General features: G+C 38.9%; 1 protein-coding gene across 1 annotated transcript; it reads right to left on the bottom strand.

The window, feature by feature from the left end:
- Positions 1–356: 356 nt before the first annotated feature.
- Coa7 (Cytochrome c oxidase assembly factor 7) lies at positions 357–12,916 on the bottom strand. The gene is made up of 2 exons (XM_083132081.1): positions 12,642–12,916; positions 357–5,432 (listed from the first exon to the last, which is right to left on the bottom strand). The coding sequence occupies exons 1-2, from the start codon at positions 12,742–12,744 to the stop codon at positions 4,834–4,836; spliced, it is 702 nt and encodes a 233-aa protein (XP_082988207.1). The 5' UTR covers positions 12,745–12,916; the 3' UTR covers positions 357–4,833.
- Between the last annotated feature and the right edge of the window lie 3,377 nt (positions 12,917–16,293).

The following is a 16,293-nucleotide window of genomic DNA, read 5'->3' as shown; positions in this document are numbered from 1 at the left end:
TGTCCGCAAAAATGCCACGCCACACTTCAACAGAGTAATTATCCTGGAAATTGTGCAAAATTCGAACTTTTTTTTATTTTGCTGCAAAAAAAACTCTACTTTGTGATTACATAATTTTGATGCAATTTTTGAATATTCTAAAGCAAATTTCTTAGTAAAGTGATACATATAATTGGAGAAGAATATTTACACATCAATATTGATCAATATTTTGAACAAATTTTAATTATTGCAATTTTCAAGTATCGGCATCAGTTTAAAGTGGTATAGGCTCAGCCCTACTAATAATAATACTGAACTCATAACTAAAACACAGTTATTTCTTTTAGTTTTATTTATTGATGAACTGCCTGTACATCAACATTAGCTGACTTACACTTAAAATCTTGTTACTTTTATTTTCATTCCTGCTGGTACAAGAATTCATTACAAACATTCGAAGTATCCAAAGATTCAAGTTTCCATGAAATAAACATGTTTAATTCTCATATAAAAACCCAAAATAAAATTAATACAGCATAGCCCTATGAGGGATAGGGAATGCCACACAGCTTTTTGTTGGGTGAAAGGCACACAATATTTGTTCAACACCAGCAACCAAAAAGTGTATGTAACATTAACCAGAAAACATGTATGAGTACATCATAATTGTTTGTATTTTGCATTTCCGCCACTTCTGGATGACTTTGATCATGAGGATGAATGGCGAGTACATGAAATAGGTTGAAATGAGTCTCGAGATTTTGTTTCAAGTTCATTGATTGGGACTGGACCTACAGTTTAAAGTGGAATTTGGAACACTGCGTGTGTCTAGCTGATATCAAACTGGGACCCCTTGATAACAAGACAATGACGTTACCACTATGCCTTCAGGGAGCCCCAGGTGATGAAACAGATCAAGGGACACTCACAAAACACCCACACTGATTCAAAAGAACAAGAGCATGAGTAGACCCAAGTTAAAGGATTTGTCCATAACTGATTCCATGAATAAGAAAAACACTGCATATAAGAGGTAGTACTGTTAACCCTTGCTTCCATGTTAATAAAACATTAAAATACTGACAAAAGCAGAATTTATAGTACAAAAAATATATACACTAAAAATCTATTGTGAATATTCATCTGAAGAAGACCCTGTTAAAGGATCGGTAAATGTCTGTTATATCGGACACACATTAAAATCGGATATTTTGTGTTTCGGATGGTTCGTACTTACCAATTGTGTATTGAAGAACATAGTTGAAGGTGACATTATGCTTTTTACATGAAAATAACTTCGATTTTTCACATTACGAGTATTTCTTTTGGTTCCTTTCTTCCGTTGCGGAACATACAATATGGTGAGCACAGCTGTGGATCATCGCACTTCGTGCTTGTGTTTTGTCGATTTGGAGTGGGTATGCAGTGTTTCAACCTCCTTAACCGAAAAATACCTACTTTCGTGTTCATTATGTCATCACAAACCATTGACGGATAGCCCAAAAACCATTCACGATAGCCCCACAAACCATTGACGGACAGCCCAAAAAACCATTCACGATAGCCCCACAAACCACTGACGGACAGCCCAAAAAACCATTCACGATAGCCCCACAAACCATTGACGGATAGCTCCAAAAACCATTGATGGATAGCCCCATGAACCATTGACGGATAGGTCCAAAAACCATTCACGATAGCCCCACGAACCATTGACGGATAGCCCCAAAAATCATTCACGATAGCCCCAAGAACCATTTCTGGCAAGGTAAGGTTAGCATAGTTTAAAAAAATTCTCATACAAAAAGACACGTTTGGAAACACTGGCGAGACCACGTGACTTTCGACGCTTGCGCCATCGGCAGGTACATAATGGAAACAACGGCATAATGTTGTCGCTTTGCACAAAATGCAAGTTTATTATATCCAAAGTGCTTATTTCTTGTTCTGCAGCATTCTAAGGCGAGGAAATCCCTCCACGAACTTTCAAAATGCTACAGAAAATAATTTCCGTAAGTAGTTTCTTCTGTAAAAATTAAGAAATGTGTCTCCGATATAACAGACATTTACCAGGCTGATCTATTGTGAATATTCGTCTGAAAAAGACCCTCTTAGAGGGTGGAAACGCTACCCTTTTAGTGTATATATTTTTTATACTATAAGTTCTGCCTTGGTCAGTATTTTAATGTTTTAATAAGAGGTAGGCATTGATGATGATCCCAATTTGAAACATAATGTAAGCCGGGTGTACAAAAGCTTATGCCACTCCTGTCAGTAAATGATGCATACTATATGGCTTCAAGATATACCAACAAAAACATTTTGAGTGCATTGATTGATTGGTTATATCCGTTTATTTTATGTATGTCACTTTTCTACCACTTTTGGCTAATTGTGACTATGAAGCAGAGTGATATCATGAAATTGATGAAGGGACACTCGCAAAGAACACCCACGCAAAGGCTAGGATTCGAACCCAGGATCCCTGGTATGATAGCACACTGTGCGTATCACTCCACCACATAGTTAGCATTTTTGAGTATATCTTTCCATCTTTGCCCCTACAAAGCATGCTGACTAGAAAGTTGTTTTTTTCCCTCTCGAGCAACAAACATGCACAGAAAAAAGGGGGATTGGTAGGGGTCAAAGATGGTGCAAAGCTTGCAGTCACGTATGATGCCAGGGGTCCCAGGTTCAATTCCTTGCTTGGGAACGGGTGTTCTTTGGGAGCGTCCTTTCATCAATTTCATCATATCATCATCACTCATCTTTGCCATTAGCCAAAAATGGCAGAACAGCCAAGTAAAATAAACAAAATCAATCAAGTTAATAAAAAGATTAACTGGAATTTGAAAAACAGGTCCTTAGTTATTATATAATTAAAACAATTTACTACCATTTGTTAATCTTACAACAGTGAGTTCAAACATGTACTCGCTAAGTATTAGGCTGCCTTAAAATTTGGTTATTATATGTTGCTTTTCCCGTGGGTTAATTGCAATGATAATGAATGATGATCTTAACAAATGGGTGATTTCACAAACACACTGATGCACACATGCCTGAGGGCGGTTCACACCTGGAGCCTCTGCCTTCATAGCTTGCATTGTAAGTAGGGATCGAATATGGGTCTTTGAAAATCAATGAAATATAATATAATATGGCTAATAATAACCAATTCAGGGCCTCCCCGATGGCGGTGGTAGCGTTGTTGCCTTGTAATTAAGGGGTCCCGGGTTCGACACTTGGTGGAGGCACATGGCACAGTGGTTCGGATCCCACTTTAAACTGTAGGTCCAGTCCCGATTAGCCTTACTGTGCATAAAGTGGACTTCAAACAACAATTTATTAATCAATAACCAATTCAGATGATTCTTCGTATGATTCTTCATGAAAACTAGGATATCAAATATATCGCCTCAATAATTTGGTACCCTTGACCCTCTATACCCCTGGTAGAAAGTAAAAAATTGTGAATAGTTTACGAAGATTATGTTGTTTATGAATGTTCTGTTGTATTAGCTCATGGAGATTAGTTATTGTGAAGTATAGTACTTCGGTTACCTTAACCTGAAGGAGGTTGGCCTAAAGTGAAGTGAATATAGCACCCAACATGACAATCCAAAACACCATCAAACGAGATGTTGCCTACAACTTCATATTAACCAAAACAAGCAATAAACTTTGTTTTATGGTTCACTTTCTACTTTGGAATTCTAGCAATACTTAATGCTTGTTTGTTCGAGAATGTTTTTTCACTTTGTATACTCCTATATGATTCTTCTCTTGCAACTAACCATTTGTTTCTCGTCGTCTTGGTTATGGACTGTTGCTGCTATCAAGGTTGCATGTGCGGGGTGCAAATGTATGTTGAGTTTGAGTTTTCGTTTTAAGTCCTCTTTATGTATAGATAAGCAAATCGGGACTGGACCTACACTTTAAAGCAGGATCTGAACCACTATGTACCTTCACCGGGTATCAGATCCAAGCCCCTTGAGTGTAGTTATGTTAGTCTTAGTATACAAATAACGTCTCTAAATGCTTTTCGTGGTTAGTTTAGGCAGGCCAAGTTTAGGGCTCTTAGCATTACAATATTTTCCCTACATGCTTTCAACAACTCGGCATCAAACACGACAACAATTCGAGCCTCGTGTCAGCAGTTGTCTGTGGAATGTCAATGAGAAGTGGGAATATTTGCGTAAAGTACCTTACTGTATTTTCTTTTTGCAGATGAACAAATAAGACTTTCACAATTACTTCCACTATTCTGCTATATTTTCTCTTTCTTCTCTGAACAAAAAAGGCCTTGTCGATGGGAAGCGCAGATGCTTGCAAGTTACTTTATATGTATTTTTCTTTTGCTGATAAATTGAACTTTTTAGAACCCCAAAAAGCTGTAATTACTTTCACCAAGCTTCAAATTTACTGTAACAATAATTTCTTCAATTCTGCAATACTTCACCTTTCTATGAAAATTCGAAAAAATCATTAAACAATTGGAACTTTAACCAATATTTTATACATTAAATTTACTATGAAATAAAGTACATCAAACTAATAAAACACACAAATCCATAAATTTATAAAAAATGTTTTCACGAGGAGTATGGTTGGTCAAGGGCCCAATCGTTTCACTCCTGTAAGCATGTAATAACATGAATAAGACTATCGTACTAGCTCTTATTACAAAACACACTACAAATACACCTTGTGCAATTCATCAGTACTTGTATCATTCTACACAACACATCAACAAATAAATAAAACTCAAAAAGAACATTGTAACACACATTAAATTACATTCTCTGTCCTACTTCCACGCAAGACATATACTACATCTATTAAGTAACACTACATTTTGTTCTCTCCTTCTTGAAACGTAAGTGTGGGAAGTGGATTTTTAATTTCCTCCTGCATCTCAATTGCTTTCTTTTTGTACTTCTTTGCAAGTTCCTCATCCTTTTCCACCCCATCACCTTTCCGGTACATCTGACTAAGGTTCGCACAGGCAAACATGTTTCCTAGTTCACAAGCCTTTAAGGCATATTTATGCGCTTTGACCATGTCCTTTTCGAACGCGTCCTTTATACCCGATATAAACATTCCACTAATGTAATAACAACCGAAAGCATTGTTGCCCTGACAGCTTCGTTCCAATAGTTCAAGCCCCTGTGTGTAGTTTCTGGACGATTTGAAGAGTGAGCTATTTGACACACACATGAGTCCTGCATTTAGGCACGAGTCCGGCATTCCGATCTCACACCCTTTCTTATAATATTTGAATGCAGATTCTTTATCCTCCTTCACACCTTTTCCAATAAAGGAATAATTTCCAAATTTGTAGCAGCTTCTTGCAAAGCCATAGTCATCACAGTTTGTTCTATACACTTTTGATGCTTTTGAGAAGTCCTTCTTTATGGCCTCCAAGTAGTCTCCAAGCAGATGGCAGACTGTAAATACAGAGACATCATACACCAACTTATCATTACAACATTTTATGTTAAGCACAGCTGAAACAATCAATACTGATATTATTGTAGTACTCAGGGTGTCCAAAAGTCCCGCACCATAGGCAAAATGGTAAAAAATATTTTTGATCATTCTTTTGTTGTAGGGAATGATGCTGTCGCAGGACAAAGTGGAAATAATACTGCTACATAGGCGTGAAGGTTACTCAAACTGAGATGATGGCAGTGAATTCAATCGACGCCATCCAAACAACCGGTATCCCACACCACCGTGGGACGATTGCTGGACAAATTCAAAAGTACGGTTTATGTGGCTCCCCTGTGCGCTCAACAATTTATTATTACGCCTACAAACATGTGTGGAACTCAACGGAGAGCATATTGAACAAATACTATGATTTTGCCTATGGTACAGGACTTTTCGGGCACCCTGTACAGTTGAACCTGAGTTATACATATGTCAAGACGAAGTGAAAATAATACATATAACTGAGAATTACTCACAAATGATATTTAGATACCATGCCAAATCATTATTAAAATACTGTAATTGTATGATATATGTAATACAGGTTATTTCTGTCAGCGAATCTAAAATTTTGATTCTTAAATACAGGTAAGAAGTGCTTTTTCCAAATCTTCCCTCTTATTGTCGACTGTTTTTTGTTGATTTACTACCCAATTTCAAAAATTCGTCTATAATAGAATTTCTTTTAATTTAATACAAAGTGTTGCATAAGTGATGCCTAAATCTGCAACTATTTCAGTTTTAGTTGCATTTGGATTAGTGCCCACTTCCCATATTTACTTTCTGGTCAAGTAATATGCACATGTACGTCTGGAAGGGAGGGCAAGGTGGGGCCACCCCTCCCCCTTGAAAATGAATGTCACAGTAATTTATGTTTATTATAAATTTGTTGAAGGAACATGATAATTTCAGACTGAGATAGTGTTTTTTGAGGAGGCCATCACTATTATGGGGAAAAATATACCTCCTTTGCTCCCTTGAAAAAAAAATTACTTTGCTTGCCCCTCCCTGGAAAAAATCCTGCGGACATGCATGAATATGTACTATTCCTTTAATTATAGAATGAAATCATGAAGTGAAAATACTATTGTATGCGAAATTCACTACACTGTCAGAATTCAATGAAAAACAAACACAAGAGAACATTAGATATGATTAAATTGCCACTCTGATATATACTGAACATATCCACTTCTGTAATAAAATATAATGGTAGTCCAGTGACGTTAATTATATTTGATAAAGAATGAATGAACCAGTGGTGTGTCGGAAATTCAGAGAAACAATGATGTGGAAACGGTTATTATTAGCCATTCATAATTCTCGGTTTTAACCTCCAACATGTCCTGGTTATTGATCTAGAAAATAATAAAAATAATATACTAAATATACATTTCCTTTCCCGGTAGAGGTGGCCGTGGAGCAGCAACTAACACGCCAGGAAGTAAGAGCGCATCTGACAGCATTTAGTCCCACAGTTGTATGCTGACCTTGGCACTGGATGTGTCAGTGCTTCAGTATCCAGATAGGTGGTGTCCAATTTTTATGTGTATGTTAAGTGTTAAGGTGTTAACAAATGTTTTAGATTGTTTTGTTTTATTATGCATATTACTGGTGCTTTTCTACAGTCTAAAAATGCCACACTATCCGTACAATTTACAAGAATGATTTTTTATGTACGACTCTTACATAATTACGAATTCTTTTAGGGAAGTTAGAATGAGTTTTGCAGCCGAATTCCCAGATGTCTCAGCTTCACACAGAGACAGTGTTCAGATACTTGTGAACAAATTTATGGAAACAGGGTCTGTTCTTGATAAGAAGCAAAGGGTAACATAGTATGTGCTTACGACAAGTTGGAGCATGATTGAAACATAGTCCTCAAAAATCCCTCCAGTGCCTTGCACAAGAAACACATTTTCATGACATTTGCATGGCGAGCTACCAAGCTTTCGAACCTGAAGACATACATTAAAAGAATTGAAAGAATATCAGGAGAGAAATTGAAGCAATTTCAGAAGAGGAACTGATTCGTGTTAGTCAAAATTGCCTATAAATATGCCATAATGTGGGGATCCAAGAGGACATCATTTCCAACACCTCTTGTAACAAGGTATGTTCTCATTTTAATTGTAACTGTCAATGTAATTGTACGAGTTTACTTCATTGCATAGCTAGAGGTTGCAGTTACGTGGATGTGGAATCCAATTTGCCCGCGCCCCGCTGCTCCATGGCTGACACTGTATAAATTAAGGTACCCTTGACCCTATGTAACCCTCAAGAAAGTGAAATATTTTGTTGTTTATAAACGTTTACAGTTGTTTTTAGCTCACAGAAATGTATTACTGTGACGTAAAGAACGTCTGTTACCTTACTGCAAAGCAGAAGAGTCCAAAGGCTTCACACAAGTGGAGCCAACACAACATTCCACAATTTTATGTGGTTAGATTAAGTTTAGGACTGATAGTTATTTTCGATGTGTTCATTTGCTATTTGTGTGGGTACCTTGACCCTCTGTACCCCTTACAAAAAGTGAAATATCTTGCATGGTTTATGAAGATATTATTGTTTATGAACAATTTCAGTTGACTTTTAGCTTCCAGAAATGTGTTATTGTGAAGTAAAGTAAGTATTTTACCTTAGCTTGTTACCTTACCATGTAGTAGAACAGCTCGAAGGCTTTGCGCAAGTGAATAGCACCCAAAACGACTTTCCACAACAGCAGCTATAATTCTTTGTAGCTAGGTTAGGATTGTTAGATTTGGTAGGGCCTACTGATAGTGATTTTCGACGTGTTCTTTTGCTATTTTGGAGCAATTGCAGAATACCGGAAGTATCTCAGATTACTTTCAAATTCGGCATCCTAATCACAAATCTGCAGTTAAAAATTGGCGGTCACGTCTAGAAAATACGAAATAAGTAGAAATAAGGGTGTCCGTGAATGAAGTGAACATCGGTGATTTATGAAGATAACAACAATTTTTTGCAATGATTAGCGTTCAAAAACTATGTTTATGAATACCCTCAATTTTAACTATGCTTACCTAACCTAACCTAACATGTATGGTTCGTGGGGCAAGTATGTTTTCGACATTTACTTAAGATGCCATATTGTCACATGTAAAACAATGCTCCATGGAATGGACAGCAGGTAATGTATGCACGGTATTTCACATTTTGTAGACGTGAACGCCAATTTTTAACTGCAGATTCGTAATTTTGAGGTCAAAATTAGTGAGTATACCAAATTTGAAAGCAATGAGAGATACTCCCGGTATTCTGTAATTATACCGCTACTATTTTAGTGTACATACAAACAGTTTTTACTAACAAAAAAGTGGCGAAAGTACTCAGAAATTGTAGGTTTCAACTTACGTGGGCTATTCTTTGGGATCAAATATCTCAGTTATATGTGCCTTCCTAACGCTGGAATCACTTTTACATTACGTAAGACAATGAAATCTGGTGATTAAAAAAAAAATCGATGTAATTCTCGAGAGGGTACAGTAGGTAAACGGCACCTCTGTGTGTGCATACAAACTGTTTTTGGTAACAGTTGTTGATCGGAATAACGGATTTCTTCATTTTTACACAAGAAAGTACTTACTGGAATGAGTTCTTTTAGCATTTGGATACTTCCTAGAGGTATTTTCTGTCATCGTAGAATCTACTGGAGCCGAAAATCTTGTGTTTTTCACGAAAAATATTTCTCCGACGCACAAATGCAGTTCCTGTTCCTCGCTTGCTAAACGTAAACCGGATGTTGATGACGTAACGTCCTCTCAGTGTTTTCAACAACACACTTGTTTTCCAAGATGATGATAAAATGAAATATACATTCCCGATATTACTACGACCCCAAATTTTAACTATGTTTGCCTAATCTAACCAAACCTAACATTACCGTGAATAGTTTGTGGAGCTATCAGGGAATGGTTTTTGGGGCTATCCGTGAATGGTTCGTGGGGCATTTTTCGGTTAAGAAGGTTTACAACCTTCTGTATACACACTAATCATCGATGGTACTGTAGCTGTACCCACATATTGTGTCTTAAGCAAGCGAAAGAAGGACGATCGGTAAATGTTTACTATCCTTCGGACACCTATAACTTCTGAGTTTCGTCAATTATTGACATTTCTACTTACCTGTCTGCTTCGCGGATCATTTTTTAACGTGTATTCTAGTTTTTTTTTATCATTTTTATTTTTTTTAAAGTGTTTTTGTAACTGAAGGATGTAAGTTTCCGCAAATGGTTTGTGGGGCTATGAGAGTATGGTGTGTGGGGCTACGCATATTTTTTTCGAAACCAATTTTTAACTATTGTAACCTATTGTGACCCTACCTAACCTAACCTTACTGGAAATGGTTCGTGGGGCTATGCGTCAATGGTTGAATTTCCACTATGAAACATTCCCACATCACACAAAACACCTTCCAGATGTTAGACATTACTACAGGAACTTATTATGGTAAGTAGTTTCTTCTGTAGAAATGAAGAAATCTGTCCGAAGGATAGTAAACTAGTACCATATGTTCCTGTAGTATTGTCTAATATCTGGAAGGTGTTTTGTGTGATGTGGGAATCTTTCATAGCGGAAATTCAACCATTGACGCATTGCCCCACGAACCATTCATACATAGCTCCACGAACCATTTCCAGTAAGGTTAGGTTAGGTAGGGTCACAATAGGTTACAATAGTTAAAAATTGGTTTCGAAAAAAATATGCGTAGCCCCACACACCATACTCTCATAGCCCCACAAACCATTTGCGGAAACTTACATCCTTCAGTTACAAAAACACTTTAAAAAAAATAAAAATGATAAAAAAAAACTAGAATACACGTTAAAAAATGATCCGCGAAGCAGACAGGTAAGTAGAAATGTCAATAATTGACGAAACTCAGAAGTTATAGGTGTCCGAAGGATAGTAAACATTTACCCTTTGCGAATTGTAACGCTTCTTTTGTTTTCGAATATCAATGTTTCCAACTCTATTGTGCATGAAAGTTGTAAAAAACCGGGGATCAAAAACCATGCACGGGTAGCCCCACAAACCATTGACGCTAGCCCCAAAAACCATTGACGTTAGCCCCAAAAACCATCCACGGATAGCCCCACAAACCATTCACGTTAGCCCCAAAAACCATTGACGTTAGCCCCAAAAACCATCCACGGGTAGCCCCACGAACCATTCACACAAGGTTAGGTTAGGCCTGTTAGGTTAGGTTCCATTAGCACCCATTTCACCCCTAAATTCATCGAAAAACCATTTTCCTTTCTCGACAAAAAACCGCGCGTTTCTCGAAGAAAAAAAATCGCGTTTCTCGAAAAAAATCACGTGTTTGGAAACCCTGATTCCACTAGCGAGATCGCGTGACTTCCGACGCTAGAGCCATCTGCAGGTACATCTTGGAAACAACGGCATGATGATGTCGATTTTCACAAAATGCGCAATATTATTACATGAAAAGTGATTATTTATTGTTCTGCTGCATTGTAGGATGAAGTTTTAGGAAGAATATATATCGACGGAGGTTGTAAACCTTGGAGAAACTCATTTCCGTAAGTAGTTTCTTGTGTAAAATTGAAGAAATGTGTCTCCGATGCATGAAACTGTTACCCGAATCTGTTGAAAAAAACCGGGGGTTACGTATGAAAATTTGAAAAAAAGCCGATTGAATTTTTTATATATATAGGTGTATATGCGTAGTTTTACGAACAAAAATGTAATCTCCTGTCATTGTGTCCAACCACGCCGTTGTTTTACAAGAAAATGATTTATGATCAATTCTAGTACGATCCCTATATTTTCGATGAATTTAGGGGTGAAATGAGTGCTAATGGAACCTAACCTAATAGGCCTAACCTAACCTCGTGTGAATGGTTTGTGGGGCTACCCGTGGATGGTTTTTGGGGCTAACGTCAGTGGTTTGTGGGGCTACCCGTGGATGTTTTTTGGCGCTAACAAACAATTTTTCATCAAAAGGTACAATTTCCAGACGTGACCCCCGGTTTTTTACAACAGATTCGTGATTAGGAGGCCAAAATTAGTTAATATACCGAAAATAGTATACCGAAAATTAACGAAATTGGAGACTTTCTCTATTGTAAATTCTTACCGTTTACTATCCTTCGAACACCTATAACTTCTGAGTTTCGTCAATTTTTGACATTTGTTCTTACCTATCTGCTTCGCGGATCATTTTTAACATGTATTCAAGTTTTTTTGATCATTTTTTTTTTTTTTTAAAAAGTGTTTTTGTAACTGAAGAACGTACGTTTCCGCAAATGGTTTGTGAGGCTATGTGTCAATGGTTCGTGGGGCTATGCGAGAATGGTGTGTGGGGCTATGCATATTTTTTTCGAAACCAATTTTTAACTATTGTATCCTATTGTGACCCTACCTAACCTAACCTTACCGGAAATGGTTCGTGGGGCTATGCGTCAATGGTTGAATTTCCACTATGAAACATTCCCACATCACACAAAACACCTTCCAGATGTTAGACATTACTACAGGAACTTATTATGGTAAGTAGTTTCTTCTGTAGAAATGAAGAAATCTGTCCGAAGGATAGTAAACTAGTACCTCGCAAAGCAAGCGATATCGCACCGTGACGTGCTTTCCGTAGCATTAAGGAAAATGGTTTATTTTAGCAGAAAAAGTGTTTGTTTTCGTGCAAAAAGCATATTGACACCTTCCACTATGTTCCGCAATACATAATTGGTAAGTACAAACCACGAGAAAGACAAAATATCAGATTTAAATGTGTCTCCGATGCATGAAACTGTTACCCAGATTCGTGATTAGGAGGTCAAAATTAGTTAGTATACCGAAAATTAACAAAATTGGAGACTTTCTCTATATTGTAAATTCGCTCCTAGTAAACATTTACCCATGTAAACATCGAAATCTGTCGATTAATAAAAAAAATCAATTTTCGAGGGGTACAGTGGGGCAACGGCCCTTAAATTAATTGTTTATGATTTGTATTGGTAACCTTTACTACAGACTAAGGAACAAAAATCTCAATATTTTCAGACCTCTCAAAAACTTCTGTTATAGGTCCCGCACCTACCTAGGGCTCGCCCTGTCCTTGGGCAGGGTCTATAACCAAACAAGATACATTTCAAGTAATATATAGACATTAAAATACTGACCTTCTGCTTTCTTTTCACTGTAACATCCAAATCTATATTCGATTGCTAGATTTTCTAAGAACTGTTTGACTTCTTCCTCGTTCTTCAAATCATACCCAGCCATTTTTACGATAAGTTCACTAAAATTTAATATCACGATTCATAACATTAATTCATACGGACTTGAAATTCAAATCTAACCCTAATCCTCAATCAAAGTCTTGCGCCATTGACAAACATCATTATTTGCACGTAGGCCAGACGACACAATCGATGTACGACCATTATGTGGAATGAAATACGATTTCTCGAACCTTCAAAATCTTATCGATTGTTATCGGTACGCGACATGGTAAAACCATGGTGGACTTTGTTAAGTTCGGTATTGGTGGTAAAAAGAGTTGCAGCAGCAATCACTAATCACTAATCATCAAAAATTCATGATACAGAACCTTTTTGGTATGATTTTACAACACCGGCCCCTTCTCCAATTTCGTCCATATTTCGCATACTCACTAACTTAGGGCTCCTAATCACGAATGAAGTTAAAATTTGGCGCTCACGTGTGGAATTTCCAAAAAAAAAGCGGGTCCGTGACAATTCACGATTGCTCATTATTTACTGACATTTTTTTACGGTGCCCCACAAACCATTCACGCATAGCCCCACAAACCATTCACGGTGAGGTTAGGTTAGTTTAGGTCAGATTAGGTAAACAGTTAAAATAAGGTGCGTTGCAAAATGATAAGAACGGTAGGGAATTTGAACATATCGTGGGAACGAAAAGGAAACAGGAAACGAAAGTGATGCAAACCGACAGAGAGAGGAATGCATGTTATGGTTGGTTGGTTGGTTGATTTAGTGTTTTGAGTCCACTTTATGCACAGTAAGGCTAATCGGGACTGGACCTACAGTGTAAAGTGAGATCCGAACCACTATATGCCTCCACCGGGTATCGAACCTGGGACCCCTTGATTACAAGGCGAGAAAAAAAGCATGTTATGAGAAAGAGGTACTGTTCAGGGAGACGTGTATGTGTAACAGCAGGCAAGGTCGAAGTCAAAAGAGCGTTGCAAAATGATAAGAACGGAGTGCGGTTACCTGAGTAGATGTCGCTGCCAGTGGCTACAGATGGATGGCGTTGTTGCAGCTAGCGTGCAGATCGCGAGGTATTCATGCCCTGTTGAGGAGTACGACAGCATTGATGAAGGTGCAGAATGGGCCATCGAGCAGGATTGTCGGAAATTGAAAAGGGGCAGATTTTGGCATATAAGGAAGAGTGAGTGTCTTCGAACGAGATTGCACGCCGAATTTGTCGCAGCGCCTGTGTGGTGAACAATTTCCTAAAACTTGGAGACAGGCATGGAATGAAAGCGCCGGGAAGGCCGCGGAAATTGACTCCCCGACAGGAACGTGACGTCCTGAGGAAGCTGGCTGCTGGTGAAACATCCCTCAGACAGTTGGCTCGTGATCCTCATATGTATGTGCATCAATCAACGCTATCACGGGCTGTGAAACGCAGCAATCGTATCCGATATCGCAAGGCCAAACGACAGCCACAACTCACAGTACAACACAAGGAGCGTCGCGTGTGCTGGGTCAAGATGCACATGGCGTGGAAGGAGGAATGGCGGCGGGTAATTTTCAGTGATGAAAAGAAATTCAATTTGGATGGTCCCGATGGCTGGAGATACCATTGGCATGATCTCCGCAAAGAGGAAAAGGCCATCTCCAAGAGACAACAAGGAGGACAGTCTGTAATGGTGTGGGGTGGGTTTGGTTATCATGGGAAAACAAATCTCGCGTTTCCCACAGGCCGTATGAATGCGCTCGGATACCAAAATGTCCTAACGGACAATCTATTGCCATTTGCCAATAGCATTGGTGGCGATCAGTGGCGTTTTCAGCAAGACAACGCCACTATACACACTGCTGAGTCCAGTATGTTCTGGTTTCTGGACATGAATGTGCATGTCATTGATTGGTCTGCGATTTCCCCTGACATTAACCCCATGGAAAACCTGTGGAGACTTCTGTGCCGTTCAGTGTACGCCAATGGAACCCAGTACAACAACGTTCATGACCTGAGGAATGCTATCGTTGCTGCATGGGATGCCCTGATGCTAATCTATTGAAAACGCTGGTGGACAGCATGTGTGATCTGGTCTTCAAAATGGTGTACTGCCATGGTTTGTGTATTGGCTATTAAAGCAGGTCTGGGATGCCGTTCTTATCATATTGCAACAGTAAACATGGTCACTTTTAAGGTTCGTTGTTTTTTATCTTCTCCTTGCCTGCACATGACTTCTGGTCAACACGTTTTCTCTTTCTGTACATTAGATGAGCATTGTAATGAGCTGTGTACCTGTACCTATAACTTAGTAAACGTGTCACACCAGCGGCGTATACTCTGGGTCACCTAGGTAATCGGAGATGACCCGACTATAATTTTAAAAAAAGTTTTTTTTTATTTCTTCGCAATATTCTTCCGAACCAATCTTTGATTCGCATATTTCTTTACTTCCAGCGCGCGAATGTTTTTTCAAACGTTTGCCGCTGAATGTCCGAGAGGCTTTCAGCCACTTTCTCTATCTGGTGGAATCTGGTGACTTCAGGCTGAGATTCCACCGGCTCCCTTTAAATCCCTTGACGGGAGGGGAAGGAATCACTGCTTCTCAGGCGCGGTTATTCCGTGGCAAGGGTAAGCTCCTTCTAGAGAGAGTCCATCGGTCGCACTCTCCACCCCAGAGCCTTTGCCGTGGACTGTGTGCAAGCCATAATTTAAGATCAATAAATTACACCGACCTCTGTGGCGGAGTAGTTGCCACAGCTCCCTACGACGTCAGAGCTCCAGGGTTCGAATACCGGGCTGGGCATGGGTGCTCTTTGTAAATGTCCCTTCATCAATTTCATATCATCACTCGCAGTGATTAGCCAAAAGTGGCAGAAAAGCGACGTCAAATAACAATTTAATTAATCGATTAATGAAGTAATTAAACTATTTATATGCTTACTTTTATTCATTTTTGTATTTTAAAATGCGTGATTACTTTCTATGTAGCCCAGAGGCGTGGCGTGCATGTAGCCGCTGTTACCGCAGGTAACACCAAAATATAAAGAATTGAAGAACCTGTCTTAAAATATTATTACGTACATAAACTGGTAATATTGTCGTAAAGTAAACATTGCAGACTGACATTTTTTCTGACACCGGCAAAAGCGAAGAGGACGACTGATCCGGTACGCTCCACAGGCAACATGAGGAAAGGCCCCTGAGCCCACGCAAGGAAGACTTCGCGTAGCGGTAAAGACTGTTATGGCGGGAGGAGGAGGCGGGCTGTTTAGCCGGCGCAGTTGCCGGTGATCCTTACAGGAAAAATACCAGTGTTGCCATATTCAATTGACAGAAAAGAGCTAAGTCGCCTAATCGGGTCTATCTTACTCTGAAGGTGTCCAGTCACACTGGGGAACGATGGCGCAGTGTTAGTAGCGTCGCCGCCGTATAATCAAGGGATTCCGGGTTCGATACCCGGTGGAGGCACAAGTGGTTCGGATCCAACTTTAAACTGTCCCGATTAGCATTACTGTTCATGAAGTGGACTTAAATCGCCAAATCAAAATTTTAAAAAATCAAATCACACTGGGGCAAAAGAAAACTACCAAGTGATATTTT

The sequence above is a fragment of the Lepisma saccharinum genome, chromosome 12, assembly GCF_977018435.1.
Source record: "Lepisma saccharinum chromosome 12, izLepSacc3.1, whole genome shotgun sequence".
NCBI lineage: Eukaryota > Metazoa > Arthropoda > Insecta > Zygentoma > Lepismatidae > Lepisma > Lepisma saccharinum.
The sequence above is the reverse complement of the archived record's forward strand: the minus strand, read 5'-3'. Positions and strand labels throughout refer to the sequence as shown.